Source organism: Zootoca vivipara, chromosome 4 (assembly GCF_965207765.1).
Source record: "Zootoca vivipara chromosome 4, rZooViv2.hap1.1, whole genome shotgun sequence".
Lineage (NCBI taxonomy): Eukaryota > Metazoa > Chordata > Lepidosauria > Squamata > Lacertidae > Zootoca > Zootoca vivipara.
This window is the reverse complement of record NC_142587.1, coordinates 99,310,654-99,324,674: the sequence shown is the minus strand read 5'-3', so window position 1 is coordinate 99,324,674 and position 14,021 is coordinate 99,310,654. Positions and strand designations below refer to the sequence as shown.

The following is a 14,021-nucleotide window of genomic DNA, read 5'->3' as shown; positions in this document are numbered from 1 at the left end:
TTGCTCTTGTGCTCGGATCCTGCTATTGGTTGGCCCTTGTGAGAAGAGGATGCTGGCCTAGATGGGCCACCGGCCTGATCCAGCAGGCTTTCCCTAGGTTCTTAACGTTAAGGGAGCGAAAGGAAACGGGAGCTGCCGTGTGGGGTGGAGTTGGGGAACGTGGGCCCTCAAAGCTCAGGAAGAAGGCAGGGAGGAGGTGCCTGCCGGGATCTGGGTACTCTCTTTAAGAACAAGCAGAACCGGAGAGTTGACACACCTGGTGCCACTTGGACAAGCACATTTATTGGAAAAGAAGCTGGCGGACGCCAAGGAAGATACACAGCAGTGGGAGCGCCACCCCGCAAAAAGCGATTCCCCCGCACAAACGTCACTGAATGGAAACGGGTCTTCCAGCAGGTCAGGCGAGACTCCCTCTAGCTCCATAACGAACAGGAGGTGCTGTCTGGCGCAGAGGTCTTTCCTGTCACTTAGGAGTTTGAGATGCCAGGATTTGAACCCAGGACTCCCTGCGGGTGCTGTGCCACTGGGCCAGGGATGGGGGGGAACCAAATTCCCGGCGTATGAGGGCTGCACTTCCATGGGAAAGGGGGGTAAGGAGGAGAAGGGACTCAAGGCTGGCACAAGGAAAGGGTCCTTCCCTGCTCCCCCTGCCGCCTCACCCCATTGCTAGGAGAATTTGGAGGGCAGCGGCCTTAAATCCACAGCGGCTGCATCCTCTGTGCGTCTGTTATGCTGTGCCAGAATCCTTGTTGGGTTTGCTGTGACCCTTTGGCCAAGGGCAAAGGGCCTTCCCCTGCCCTCCAAGATGGCTGCCACCACGCAGGGGCTGATGGGAATGGAGAGTCCAGCACATCTGCAGGTCAGGAAAGGCAGGCTGGCTGGCTGGCTCCCGACATCTGAAACAAAAAGGGAAAACCAAGGTGCCTTGCGCACCTTCGGTTTGCAGAAGGTGGGGCTGGATGGCTCTCCCGACGCTACAATTCTCTGATCAGCTGGAGGGCTGCTAGCGCCCTAGTGTACATGGCTTATATTCCACTGCTCCAGAAACCAATGGCTTCAAACGGCAAGAAAGGAGATTCTGACTATAAATGTCAGGAATAGGTTTCTGGCAGTAAGAGGCGCCTGGCAGTGGAACGGATTCTCTCGGAAAGTGATGGACTCTCCCTCCTTGGAAGGTGGTGGTGGGGGGGCAATCTGCCAGGGATTCCTTACCTGCGATTTCTGCATTGCATAGGGTTGGGCTAGATGATCCTTGGGGGTCCCTTCCGACACCACAGTTCTAGGATCCCATGAAACATAGGTTCCCCACCCCGACATATCCCGGAAAGCAGGAAGGCTGAGGCCGTTGGGCACAACTGCAGGAAAAGGCTCCCGGCCCCACCCCACCCCGGCCCGGCCCGCTCCCTGCCCCCATCCATGCTCTGCCATGCCAAGCTGCTCGAATTCTTTATTCCCAATAGAGGCTGCAGGTTGCAGGGGCGTCCTCTCCCTGCCGCCAGAGTGGTAGGGCCGTCAGTAGTCGTCCCTTCTCCTCCGGACTTTCTTTGGCCTGATGTTCATGCGTCTCCAGACGGCCGCAGTGGTGCGGTCGAGCTTCGTGACTCCGCTGAAATCGAAGGACTTCAAGTTGGGCAGAGTGGACAGGACGTAGCTCCTGCGCAACGTGCAAAGTACAGTGCCGGGGTCAGCGTTTGGAAGACAGCCTGCCTGCTTGCCCGGCTCCCTCCTCTCCTTCACACGGAGCACAGTTTAAACTCCAGCCCCTGTCGCTCCCTGTCCTGTGTGCCCCACACTCCTCCGTTTCTTTTTGGGAGGCGAGTGTTTACCTGTAGCCCTTCTCCTCCTCAACGGGGTTTCCGTGCAGCGTCAGGTTGCGCAGGTGCGGGAGCACTGCCAGTTTGTCCACCTCTGAAAGCTGCTGGATGGCGTTCCCGTGAAGGTTGAGGTGGCGCAGGTTGTAAAAGGAAGTCAGCACCTGGGCAGAGAGGCCGGCAAGCAGCGGGCTCAGAAAGGCAACAGCAGCCGGGCAGGCTGCAATCTGCCGGGTGCTGCGCTCGGCAGAGGTCCCTACCAGTCTCCAAATCCAGCCCCCCCCCTTCTGGTAACTTCCAGGCTGGACTACTGCAATGCGCTCTCCGTGGGGCTGCCCTTGAAGGCGACTTCCGTTGGTTCAAAACACAGATTACTGCCTGGGGCTCTATTTAGATCACATACCTTTTCCCTGGTTGGTTTGTTGTATTAATATAATTTTTTATTAAAATCTTCATTGTTTTAAAACAGCTTCCCCCGGTTTCCGGGCCCCATTCAAGGTGCACAATTTGGTATTTAAATGACACAGGTCCCAGGTATCTGAAAGGTTGCCCCTTTCCCTACAGATCCTCTCGGGTGCTGAGATTGGAAGAGGGGGGGGACCCTTTTGCTTGTTCCTCCACCCCCAGAGGCCCAGGGAGAAAGGGCCTCCTCTGTGGCAGCCCCTAAGCTGTGGGACTCCCTCCCCACATAGATCTGTCTGGCGCCTTCATTGCACCTCTTCATCCTGCCTTTGGACATGTCTATTTTTAGCACCCACCTTATTGTTGGGATTTCAAGCTGTTTTAAATGGGTTCTGATGATGTGTTTTAATGCTGTATCCTGCCCTGGGAGCTTAGAGTGAAGGGCGGGTAATCAAATTAACGAAATAAATAATAATAGCTCCAGCACTCAACTGAGGCAGCTGCACCCCAGTTAGCATCTTGATGGCCGCCCACCAATGACGGTGTTGCTGGTGTGTTGTGCTTTGCGGAGCAACAGTGAAATCTGTTTAAAGGAACGGACTACGCTACCGGGTCGATGATGGGCAGGTCATTGAAGGAGAGGTCGATCCAGTAGATTTCCTCTGGGTATTCCAGGAGCTTGCTCACAGTCTCTGTGAATTGGGTCAGGTCCCCGAGGGTGTTGTTGTTCAGCCAGATGGCCTGTGTCAGCAGCCGGCCCCCTTCGGACCGATGGATGGGCTTCAAGCCGGCCCTCGGCTCCTCTGTCAGCAGGTCTGGAGGTGGGAGAGAATGGGCAGGGAAGCGGGCGCTGACTCGCGAGGCAGGTTCAGGGAAGCAGGAAAGGAGCACTTGCTGTGCGTTCTTATTGCACGGCTAAGCTCTGCTGAAGCAGCAACCCTGTGCCTCTGAGCATGCACAGAGGACATTTCCTTTGCCACCATGCAGCTGCTAGCTGCTTGTCACGTTTGAGACCAGGGGGTTCCCAGGTTTTAGGGGGGCCACCGTCCCCCCCGGTTCCATAAACTCATCCGCAATGCCCCCTATCCTATAAAAAGCATTATTCATAATAGCAGTTTGCATGACCCACTTTGGAAGGCAATAGCCCGATGTAATTCAGTTCATTCAAAATGCATTTTAAACTAGATAGATAGATAAACTTTTATTTCGGCCATAGGCCCATAATACACAGCAAACAAGGATAAAACAGTGTAAAACCGTCATACATAAAATCAATCAGACAAAATCAACCTCATACAAGGAACTCATGTACAACATATTTAAACGTTTCAAGTGATTTTGTGGGGCTTTAAAGCTATGGTTAAAACGTTAGTACATTGCAGGCCTTCATTGTTCATTAATCAGATCTGAAGGTTACTCGAGTGATGTAACTTGATATCAGTAATCGTAAATTAAATTATGCTGCTTTTTGTAAGAAAGAACTGAAATCAAGTATCTTGCTACAAGTAGAGTTCTGGTCGAATCATCTTGCAGCAGGTATGTTAATTGGGACTCCATTTAAAACTAGTTGAATTAATAATTCACCAAAGTGAACAAACTTGAGCCATTGTTTTGAATAAGGCTTTTAAATAGGGTAGAGTAGGGGGCGCTGGGGTGAGTTTATGGAACCGTGGGGGTGAGTTGGGGAACCGGCGGGTTATGCCATACCTTGCATGAAGCTGATGCCCCGAAAGGAGTAGTCCAATGGAGGTGCCTGGAGGGAGGCTGTACTGTAGTTCCACCGGGTGCAAGTCTTTCCCGCTGTGCTAACAAAACACAATCGCACATGCAGAAAGGTTGGTGCCATTTGTCCGGGGTGTGTGCGTTACACAGGGGGCCTTGCTCCCCCCCCGGTTGCTCTGCCTTGCCCTCCTTGGCACTTCTCACAACGTGTGGGGCTTACAATTCATTTTTACTTTACTTTTTTTACTTTTCTTGGTTCTTTTCCTGCTCTTTCCCCCCATCTCCACAACAACAACCCTGTGGGGTTGGTTAGGCTGAGAGGCAAGGACTGTGAGCTTCATGGCCGAGTGGGGAATTGAACTCTGGTCTTCCCAGGTCCTGGGGTACCACACTCTCACCGCTAGGAAAAAAAAAAAGAGCCTTTTCTTTAGAGGAAAAAGAACATGACTGACGTTTATAAAACTGCCTGGCATGGAGAAAGTGGACAGAGAACAAGATTTTCTCTCTCTTTCTTAACACAAGAAATCGTGAATATCCAGTGAAGCCGGATGTGGGAAGATTCAGCACAGATTGGGGAACTCCCTGCCACAGGAGGCAGCGATGGGCACCAGCCTGGATGGCTTTAAAAGAGGACTGGGCCAGTGTCCTTTTCTCACAGTGACCAACCAGGTGCCTGTGGGAAACCCGCAAGCAGGATCCAAGCACAAGAGCATCTCTCCCCTCCTGTGATTCCAGCAACTGGCTTTCAGGAGCGTTTCTGCCTCCGAATGCAAAGCCAGAGCAAAAAAGGTAAAGGTAAAGGACCCCTGGACAGTCCAAGCCCAGTCAAAGGCGACTACAGTGGTACCTCAGTTTACAAACAATTGGTTCCGGAGGTCTGTACATAACCCATAGCTGCCAAGTCTCCTGTATTCCCCGGGAAACCCCTGTTTTTCCAGCCGTTTCCCGCTGGCAGCCTGGATTTTAAAAAACCCTGTAAATCCACCAGATTCTTACCAGCCCAGTGAGGCTCCTGCGCATGTCTGGAGTCTCTGGACATGCGCAGAAGCGATTTCTGGTGCTGCAGCCATGTTGGAAATGGGCAAAGCATGCGTAGAAGTGGCTTCTGGTGCTGATCTGCCCAGTTCCAAAATGGCTGCAGTGCAACTTCCGGCGCTGCGGCCATTTTGGAAATGGGCAGAGCATGCATAGAAGCGACTTCTGGTGCTGATCTGCCCAGTTCCAAAATGGCCGCAGCGCGACTTACGCTGCCGTGCCACAGCCGATCCCGGATTTTTCAATCTGGGAGTTGGCACCTATGACTTAACCTGAAGCGAACTTTCCCATTGAAAGTAATGGAAAGTGGATTAATCCGTTCCAGACGGTCCGCGGAGTACTCAACCTGAAGCGTACTTAACCCGAGGTATGAGTGTAATTGGTTCCGGAAGTCTGTACTTAACCTGAAGCAAACTTTCCCATTGAAAGTAATGGAAAGTGGATTAATCCGTTCCAGATAGGTCCGCGGAAACCGAGGCGTACTCAAACCGAGGTATGACTGTACGGGGTTGCGGCGCTCATCTCGCTTTCAGGCCGAGGGAGCCAGCGTTTGCCCACAGTTAGTTTTCTGGGTCATGTGGCCAGCAGGACTAAACTGCTTCTGGCACAGCATAACACACTGACAGAAATCGGAGTGCACGGTGTGACGAATTGACACAGTTTTGAAATGTTTATTCCTACCTGGCTGGAAAAGAGTTACTCCACCTCCAGCCTGACTGACATAACATTCTGATGGGGGCGGGACTGTTCCCAGTTTAAAAGGAGGGAGTGTCGGTTTGGTCAGTTAGGGAAAGTTGAGAGGCCAGGAGAGTGGGAATGTAGATGTGGTTTAGGAGAGCTTGAGGTTAAATGTTTGACAGAGTTATTGTGCAAATGAAACAAAGCTGATAAACACATTAAACGTTAAAGACACTACTATGTTTTTAAGATAATAAAATTTCATCTTTTTTTTTGCCAAGAAGAATCGTCTTTATTGTTCCAGCGGGGTATCAGAACTCACAGCAGTGGTGGCTCAATAGAGGACAAAACTTACCTCGGGAATAGAGGCGACAGTTTGTGTCTTAGAGTTACACTGAGGAGGCTTAGGAGGATAACCTGGGGGGTGCCACAAAGTTGCCGGAGTGGAAAGGGCAAACTTTTACAGTGGGGAATCAAACTGAGTGAGACCCTTTACTGTAGGCAAAAGGTTATTCCGTCAAACAGCCTAGAGTTTCTTAAGATACCAGGCCACGTAAGCTGGAAGACACTCTTTACTAAGAAACCCACAAGTAAAAAGGGGTTTATTTTAAGGCGGCAGGAGAAGAGGGTGGGTGGTTTCACCTCTGGTTTCCTGTGTCACATTTTGGTAGTAGAGAGTGGGACATTTCGTCACACACAGATACGCAGTTTACCTTCCCACCACAGCAGTACCTATTTATCTACTTGCACTGGTGTGCTTTCGAACTGCTAGGCTGGCAGGAGCATAGCTACCGTGGCTAGTAGCCCTCAAGAGCCCCCTCTTCTCCGTGAATTTCTCCAACCCTCTCCTAAAGCCATCCAAGTTGGAATCCATTCTTGTCTCCTGCAGGAGGGAGTTCCACAGTTTTAACTGCGCTGTTGTGAAGACCCCCCCCCCTGTCCCAACGTTCAGGTTCGTTAGATTAGCCACTGTGCCTACTAGCCATCCATAGCTCCACAAATAGGTCTAATCCTCACATTCGAACCCAGGTGTGCAGAGTGCCGACATGTGCTTTCTCGGGAGGTATCCGGTTCACCACTGCAGGCTGTCTTTTGGGGGTCTCTCCAAGAGCGACCGCCTTTCGTTACAACCTTGAAGTCAAACTGGGAGGGTGTGTTTGGGAATGGTAAACACTGCAGGGCTGTCGTCAGAGATTGCTGGTGAGGCCGTGCCGCCTGTCTCCAGCAGAGGGCAGCAGTTTTCCCCTCGCTTCGGAGCAAAGGGCACATTTCTATCCGTGCTGCCAACTTCTTGCCTGCCATTACCAAAGGAGGCCAGAGGCTGTGCACACAATGTATGAATGGGGCCTTCAGACACTCCCCTCCCGCAATGCAAATACCGTGGTGGTCATAAAATTGAAGGCTGCCTGTTTTTGCTTTCGCCAAACTAGGGCCTTCCAGATATTTTCTGAAAGCTGGTCTGTACTGACCATGGAGCCAGTGGGGCGTAGTGGTTAGAGCATTTGGACTAAGATCCGGGAGATCAGGGTTCGAATCCCCCCCCGGCCATAGGAAGCTCACTGGGGGGGTCACTCGGGCCAGTCCCTCTCAGCCTAGCCTACTTTGCAAGGTCGTTGTGGGGACTAAATGAGGAGGGCAAGAACCATACAAGCTCCTTGGGCTATAAACAATACGATAATTCTGAATCGGCTCTCACTAGCTAGGAGATAAATCTTGTGGCAATGGTAGAAAGCTTTCTGAAATTACAGTTTTTGCAGCATTAAAAGTCATGCAGCAAAGTAGAGTTTTTAGAATTATTAACAGCAGAAATCTATAGCAGAACTGTCAAGGTTGCTACTCACCTGGGAAACGATAACGCAGAACTAGCCTGAGGGAGATGGAAAAAGAATTAAGAAAAGTGTATTATCAGCAGGGAGATCTAACATGCAGAAAATTCTTCCACAGAGATAGACAGCTGAATTTGCCCCCCCCCCAAAAAAAACAATTCAATGGTGCTGTGTACCCAACTCTACCGAGGTGTGAATTAAGAAGTCTGCCCCTCCCAAAGCAAATGGTTGTGAAGGTGTAAAACAACAATAAAAAAACAGAGATTGGTTTTACTATATACATAGGCAAGGTACCCATTACTGAGTCAGGCTCCCCAGGTGTTGTAAGAATTTAAGAGAATTATCTAGCTAAAGGGTCTGATTCCGGGTGGAATCCTGTCTCCCAGCCCCACCTGGGATTTTCTGCCTGCTGAGCAGATGCTGCTGTGCCACTGAGCTGGGCATCTCTCTGCTGGGTACAGGTAGGCAGCCGTGTTGGTCTGAGTCGAAGCAAAATAAAAAAATTCCTTCAGTAGCACCTTAAAGACCAACCAAGTTTGGGGATGCCTGTTATAGATTACCAAAATCCCTTATACGGCCTTAATCCCAGCTGTTATAAAGGTTTTACAACAGGGCTGTGGGGGGGGGATCTATTGACTTTCCAGATGTGGACTCCATCTCCCATCGGCTTGAGCCACCATGGCTAATGGTCACGAATGACGGGAGTTGTAGTCATTCTACACATGGAGGGTCACAGGTCAGTCTACCAGGGAGGGTGGTCAGATGCAAGAGCAGACAGGACTCCTGCACCTTTAAGAGTTAGACATAAGAGGGCTATTTGTGGCTGGTTTTGAGCCACAAAGCCTTTAAATGCTCAGGAACACTTCTCCCCACATAGAATCATAGAATCATAGAATCATAGAGTTGGAAGAGACCACAAGGGCCATCCAGTCCAACCCCCTGCCAAGCAGGAAACACCATCAAAGCATTCCTGACAGATGGCTGTCAAGCCTCTGCTTAAAGACCTCCAAAGAAGGAGACTCCACCACACTCCTTGGCAGCAAATTCCACTGCCGAACAGCTCTTACTGTCAGGAAGTTCTTCCTAATGTTTAGGTGGAATTTTAGGAAGAACATATATGACTGCATAGACCAGGCATCCCCAAACTTCGGCCCTCCAGATGTTTTGGACTACAATTCCCATCTTCCCCGACCACTGGTCCTGTTAGCTAGGGATCATGGGAGTTGTAGGCCAAAACATCTGGAGGGCCGCAGTTTGGGGATGCCTGGGGTACACCCTCAGGGGTTTGCTTGTGCACTGCAAGTTCTGCCGGCAAGAATCATAGCACGGTATAGTTGGAATGGATCCCTGGGGGTCATCTAGTCCAACCCCCTGTACAATGCAGGAAGCGGCTCCCCCTAAAAATTGCAGGGTAGTAACGACCCCCCGTTTTTTTGTTCATCTTGTTTAATGGGTCCGTGCGCCTGGCTGCTGACCAGAAGGTTGGTGGTTCAAGCGCACCCCGGGATGCCTGTGGGCAGGATTCCTAAATTGCAGGAGGCTGGACTAGATGACCCCGTTGGATCCTTCCCAACTCCACCATTCTATGATTCCACGAAGAAGAAGAAGCAAAGCGATTGTACGAAGGGATGCAGCGCTTCCGCCAGGTCTTGCACGCTCTCCTCCTTTTCCACAAGAGCCTCGCTGCTGCAGCTGCGTTGCACTGATCCTGGTATTTGCACGCGCACCCCCGACGTGCCTTGCACGGATCCCTTGTCCGTCCCACTCCCCCACCCCCGCCTTAGTTTGCACGCGAACTCACCATGCCCGCTGCTGCTTCGCCCGCCGAGTCTGCCTCTCTCTGCCTTGCACATTGGAACGCGGCGCGGACAGAGGGCGGGACCGTCGCCACGGCAACCGAAACACACACCGCGTGGGCGGAGCCTTCTCCACGCCCCCCTGGCCGACGCCGCGGGGCCCGCCGGGAAACTAAGCCCCTCCTCGCTCCCCTAAGCCAGGCGGCGGCGGCGCACGCGCGCGGGGCCCGCCGGGAAACGTAGTTCTCTTCAGGCGCCGTCCTCCGCTTCTGGGCTACGAGGCCTCGGCCGCTGCTTCTGGCTTCTCGGGCTTTTTATTTTTCTATTTTGTTCGAAACTTTTTAACCCTCGCGGTGCCGGCGGCGGCTCTCCTGTCCCTTGGGCCGCGGGGGCGACGGAGGCCTAGCCGCTTGGATCCGGAGGCTCGCGAGGAGGACGGCGGAGAGGAGGCCCCAAGGGAGGTAGGCAAGCGGGCGGGCGGGAAGATTTTTTTACCTCAGGAAGGCAGCCCTCCCCTCCTCGCTCTTCGTGGGGTGTTGTTGTTTTTTTTGGGGGGGGGAAGGGCGCTCCCCAACTCCTGGAAAGGGAACGAGCCTCTCCTGTACCTTCCTTCCCCGTGTGTAAAATTTAAATTTAAAAGGGGGGGGAAATCCTCTCTGGGAGCCGCGGGGGGGAGGGGCAGGTTCGTTTTCGTTTCATGTCGTTAAATTTACCTCAAGAAAGTAGATTTCGTGGAAGAAAAGGGGGACACACACGACGACCTCAAAGCGAGAGAACAAGGGAAACAAACAAACAAGCCCCCAAAGTGTTACTACCGATTTAAGAAAAGTTAACGCTAGGCTGTAAAACCAGTCCGCTCCCCCCCCCCATTTCATTTTAAAACTCGTTAAGATCTGGACAGGGTCGTCCGAAGGGGTTAGAAAAAATGTTTTTAGAAGGCGCCCAAAAGCGGGAGGGCGAATGAGGCGCTTCCCCCCCCCCGTGTCAAGTGGCGGGTAGTTCCGCTTCCTCCGCCTGCTCTCTCAATAAGCCTGGGGAAAGTGAGCGGCCCCGAGTTCGCCTTGACTAGGAGGAGGAGGGGGGTGAGGAAGCCCCTCTCCCAACTGGCCTCTTAGTAAAAACAATTTTTAATGGTTTGTTTCACTTGCCTCCCACCTGTGGATACTAGGCAAGTTGTGAAATACAAGCCGGTGTTTCTGTGTTTTCTCTGTTTATTCCAATTATATCCCGGCATTTTCCTTCCCAAGGAGCTGCCCCCTTCCTCATTTAGTCCCCCAAACAACCCTGCGAGGTAGCTTAGGCCGAGAGAGGCAGTGAGTGGCTCCCAAGGTCACACCTCGTGAGCTTCATGACCAAGTGGGGATTTGAACCTGGGTCTCTCCCAGGCCCTGGGCCAATACTCTTAACCGCTAGCTATGAAATTCACAACAAGAGTGGGGATTTAGAGCTGGGGTCTTCATCCAGCAGCCGTACCACTTTGCCACACGGGCTAGGAGTTGCTATATTGCTGCTTCTCCTCTTTAGATCTGTTTTGAGGTTTATTGCTCTTTTCTTCGGTACGTATTTCTTCCTCCCTTTGTGAGCCTGGGCTTAAGTTTTGCTTCCATTTGGCACTCTGGACAGCCCTGCAAGGTAGCTTTGGCTGAGAGAAGGATACACACACACACACACACACACACACACGGCTGACCCAAAATTGGCCAAGTGAGAAATGGCCTTAATCTTAACTTCTGCAGCTACTTTATTTTAAAAATAGAAAAGTAAGCATTTATGTTTTTGTCTTTAAAAATATAGAAGACCTTTACTTCCCACCCCTACCCCTTTGCAAGTCACGAGCATTGGAGAATTAATTCAGAAAAAGTTTTAAAAGATGAACTCAGCCAGAATACAAATATGTACTCGCTTATCCAACTGCACTCCCCCTGCCAGTTCTCAACAACAGAAGAGCCACACGCTTTACAATTTGGCATTTCAGATGAATTGAATATTTTGGTGGCACTTCATTTGGGGAGTTCCCACCTTGAGCAATGCCACCTACCGGGGTATCTTGCACTTAATAATACTAGTAACAATAGCAGTTCATCTTCAATGTTCATAAATGCTCTGTACAGGGAAGGATCTGCTTTGCTAGCCATTTGCATATACCAGATATCCCCAAACTGCGGCCCTCCAGTTGTTTTGGCCTACAACTCCCATGATCCCTAGCTAACAGGACCAGTAGTCGGGGAAGATGGGAATGGTAGTCCAAAACATCTGGAGGGCTGAAGTTTGGGGGTGCCTGGCATATACAGTACTGTAGTTATCCACTACAGCCACACTGAAGATGTAAGGGTGACTGCCCCAGGTTTGTGTGGTGGTTTGCATCCTGAATTGGAACCGGCATGTCTGTCCCCCATCTGGTGTCATGGTCAGAATACTGACTCAGCAACCCAAGGCTCAGATCTCCCCTAAGCCATGGAACCGGTTGCTCGCAGCCCAACACAGAGCGGTGTGGATAGAAAAGAGCAACATACACTGCTCTCAGTTCCTTGGAGGAAGAGCGGGAAACCAATGGTAACTTTTTAAAAGTGCCCCGCCAGGATCTGTGTGAGGGAGATGGCTGGGTGTGGTTGGTCAAATTATTTTTAGTTCTGCTTTGCCAGGGGAGGGAGGGGCCTTTTGGGTGAAGTCCAAATCAAGCATAGTGGGGCGGGTTATCTCCCCTCCAGATTGGTAGCAGGTTTGATGTATGGCAAGTGGCAGCTATTGATAGGGCCTTTTTTGTGGGGGTGTCCAGAGAAGTCTGCCCGGGTTTTAAATTGTTTTTGTTTTGTTTTGTTTTTGCAACACTTCACTGAACAATAACAGTGATACTTGTCACTCCTGTGGAATTGTATTTTTTGCGCTGTGTTTAGTCTTTTCTCCTTTTTTATTATTTTGCCCTGTGTTTGTATTTTATGGCTGCCCTGTCAGTGTTGTTAAATTGAAAGGTGGTTTGCAAATAATGAGTCAGCTCAGCTATTCACCATCTCTTTGAGATGGGAAAACAAGTACGGCATTTCTAAGAGTTTTTTCACTTGTTGTTGTTTAGTCGTGTCCGACTCTTCGTGACCCCATGGACCAGTTTTTTCACTATGCAGTTGCAATTAGTTGCCTATGGTTAGGTCGTTTTAATTGTATTTTAATTACTAAGTACAGACTCGAAAAACTAGTTACTGATAGCTTATTATGGATTGTCATATACAGGGAAAAGACAGGATATAAATAAAATAATAGTAACAACAACAACATCCTGGCCAGCAACTGTTTTCAGTATATGTATGGTGAAAACTTGAAAACATAATCTCAGAGCCTCTGTCTATAATTTTTGAGAATTCTCTGAGAACAGGTGAGGTCCCAGGCAGACTGGAGGCAAGGAAATGTCCCCATCTTCAAAAAGGGGGGAAATGAAGACCCAGGTAACCACTGACCAGTGAGTTTGACATCTATACTAGGAAAGGTCCTAGAACAGATAATTCAACAGTTGGTCTGTGAGCACTTAGAAAAGGATGCTGTGATTACTAAGACCCAGCATGGGTTTCTCGAAAACAAGTCATGCCAGGCAAATCTCATTGCTTTTTAAAAAAAATAAAGTTACAACCTTGGAAAATGAGGGAAATGCTGTGGACATGGTGTATCTTGATTTCAGTAAGACTTTTGACAAAGCCCCCTATGATATTCTTGCGAGAAAGCTGGCAAAATTTGTCTTGAACTAGGTAACTGTTAGGTGAATTTGTAGCTGGTTGACTGACTGAACCCAAAGATTGCTCAGTAATGGTTCCTCGTCATCCTGGAAAAAAGTGACAAGTGGGGTGCCGCAGGGTTCTGACCTGAGTGTATTATTGTTCAACATCTTTATAAATGTCTTGGATGAAGGAATTGAGGGGATGCTCATCAAATTTGCAAATTGACATTGAACTGGGAAGGGTAGCTAATGCTGTAGAAGATGGAATTCAAAATTACCACAACAAGATTATAAAATTGGGCCCAAACTAACCAGATACTTTAAAATTTTACAGCATGCTCACTTGCAAGTCACTCCATGTCCCTGGCTGCATTGCATAGGATAGGTGGTGCTAAAGCGGGGGGCGGGGGGGCAACCATCTTTCTGTGGGGGGCTGCATTCTCTCAAGGGTAATCTATGAGAAGAGGCAGAGGGAGGGCCCCTCTCACTCCCCTCCCTTCTCTTTATGTACCGTATTTTAGCTGAATACAAGGGTATGAGGATTGCCCTGTACTTTTGGGAATAAATTTGAATGGCGAGAGGTGGCCCTCCATACTTTTTCCAAGAGGGAGTTCCAAGCATGTTTTCGTACAATGTTGTAGTTATATAGTAATATGATATGAGGGTCACCTTATGAGGGTCTAACCCCAAAATGTATATACAAATAATAAAAGAAGGACAAGAAGCCACGAAGGACAAGATAGATAGTCAAAAAGGTGGGTGTGGAAAAGAATAGAAACACAAAGAGGAGAGGCTCAAGAGTGAGCAACAATTGTTTCAGACTAGATGTGTGCAAAAGCACTAGAATCTATGTACGTAGTAATTATGAGATAAACTAAACATATACACAATGTGCAACTAAATCTAAACAGTTTGGGAAACTACTGAGGGCTGGCTGATGAGCCAACCAGCTAATTAATGCTTCCAAATTCCAAGATAATAAGATGAATCTCAAAACTTCCTGGAAACAGACCAGCTGCAAACAGGCTTGTGTATACCTGCCCAATAA

At 49.8% G+C, this 14,021-nt stretch overlaps 2 protein-coding genes across 2 annotated transcripts in view; one reads left to right on the top strand and one right to left on the bottom strand.

Moving 5' to 3' along the window:
* Window positions 1-253: 253 nt before the first annotated feature.
* Window positions 254-12,308, bottom strand: LRRC51 (leucine rich repeat containing 51). Its single transcript, XM_035115884.3, has 7 exons — window positions 12,276-12,308; window positions 9,276-9,442; window positions 7,490-7,515; window positions 3,921-4,013; window positions 2,823-3,028; window positions 1,827-1,975; window positions 254-1,654 (listed from the first exon to the last, which is right to left on the bottom strand). The coding sequence occupies exons 1-7, from the start codon at window positions 12,306-12,308 to the stop codon at window positions 1,513-1,515; spliced, it is 816 nt and encodes a 271-aa protein (XP_034971775.2). The 3' UTR covers window positions 254-1,512.
* The window catches only part of NUMA1 (nuclear mitotic apparatus protein 1), a 72,208-nt gene continuing 67,706 nt past the window's right edge, over window positions 9,520-14,021 (top strand). The window contains exon 1 of the mRNA XM_060273971.2: window positions 9,520-9,731. The gene's annotated coding sequence lies outside the window, so the exon portion shown is untranslated. The remainder of the gene's footprint in view (window positions 9,732-14,021) is intronic.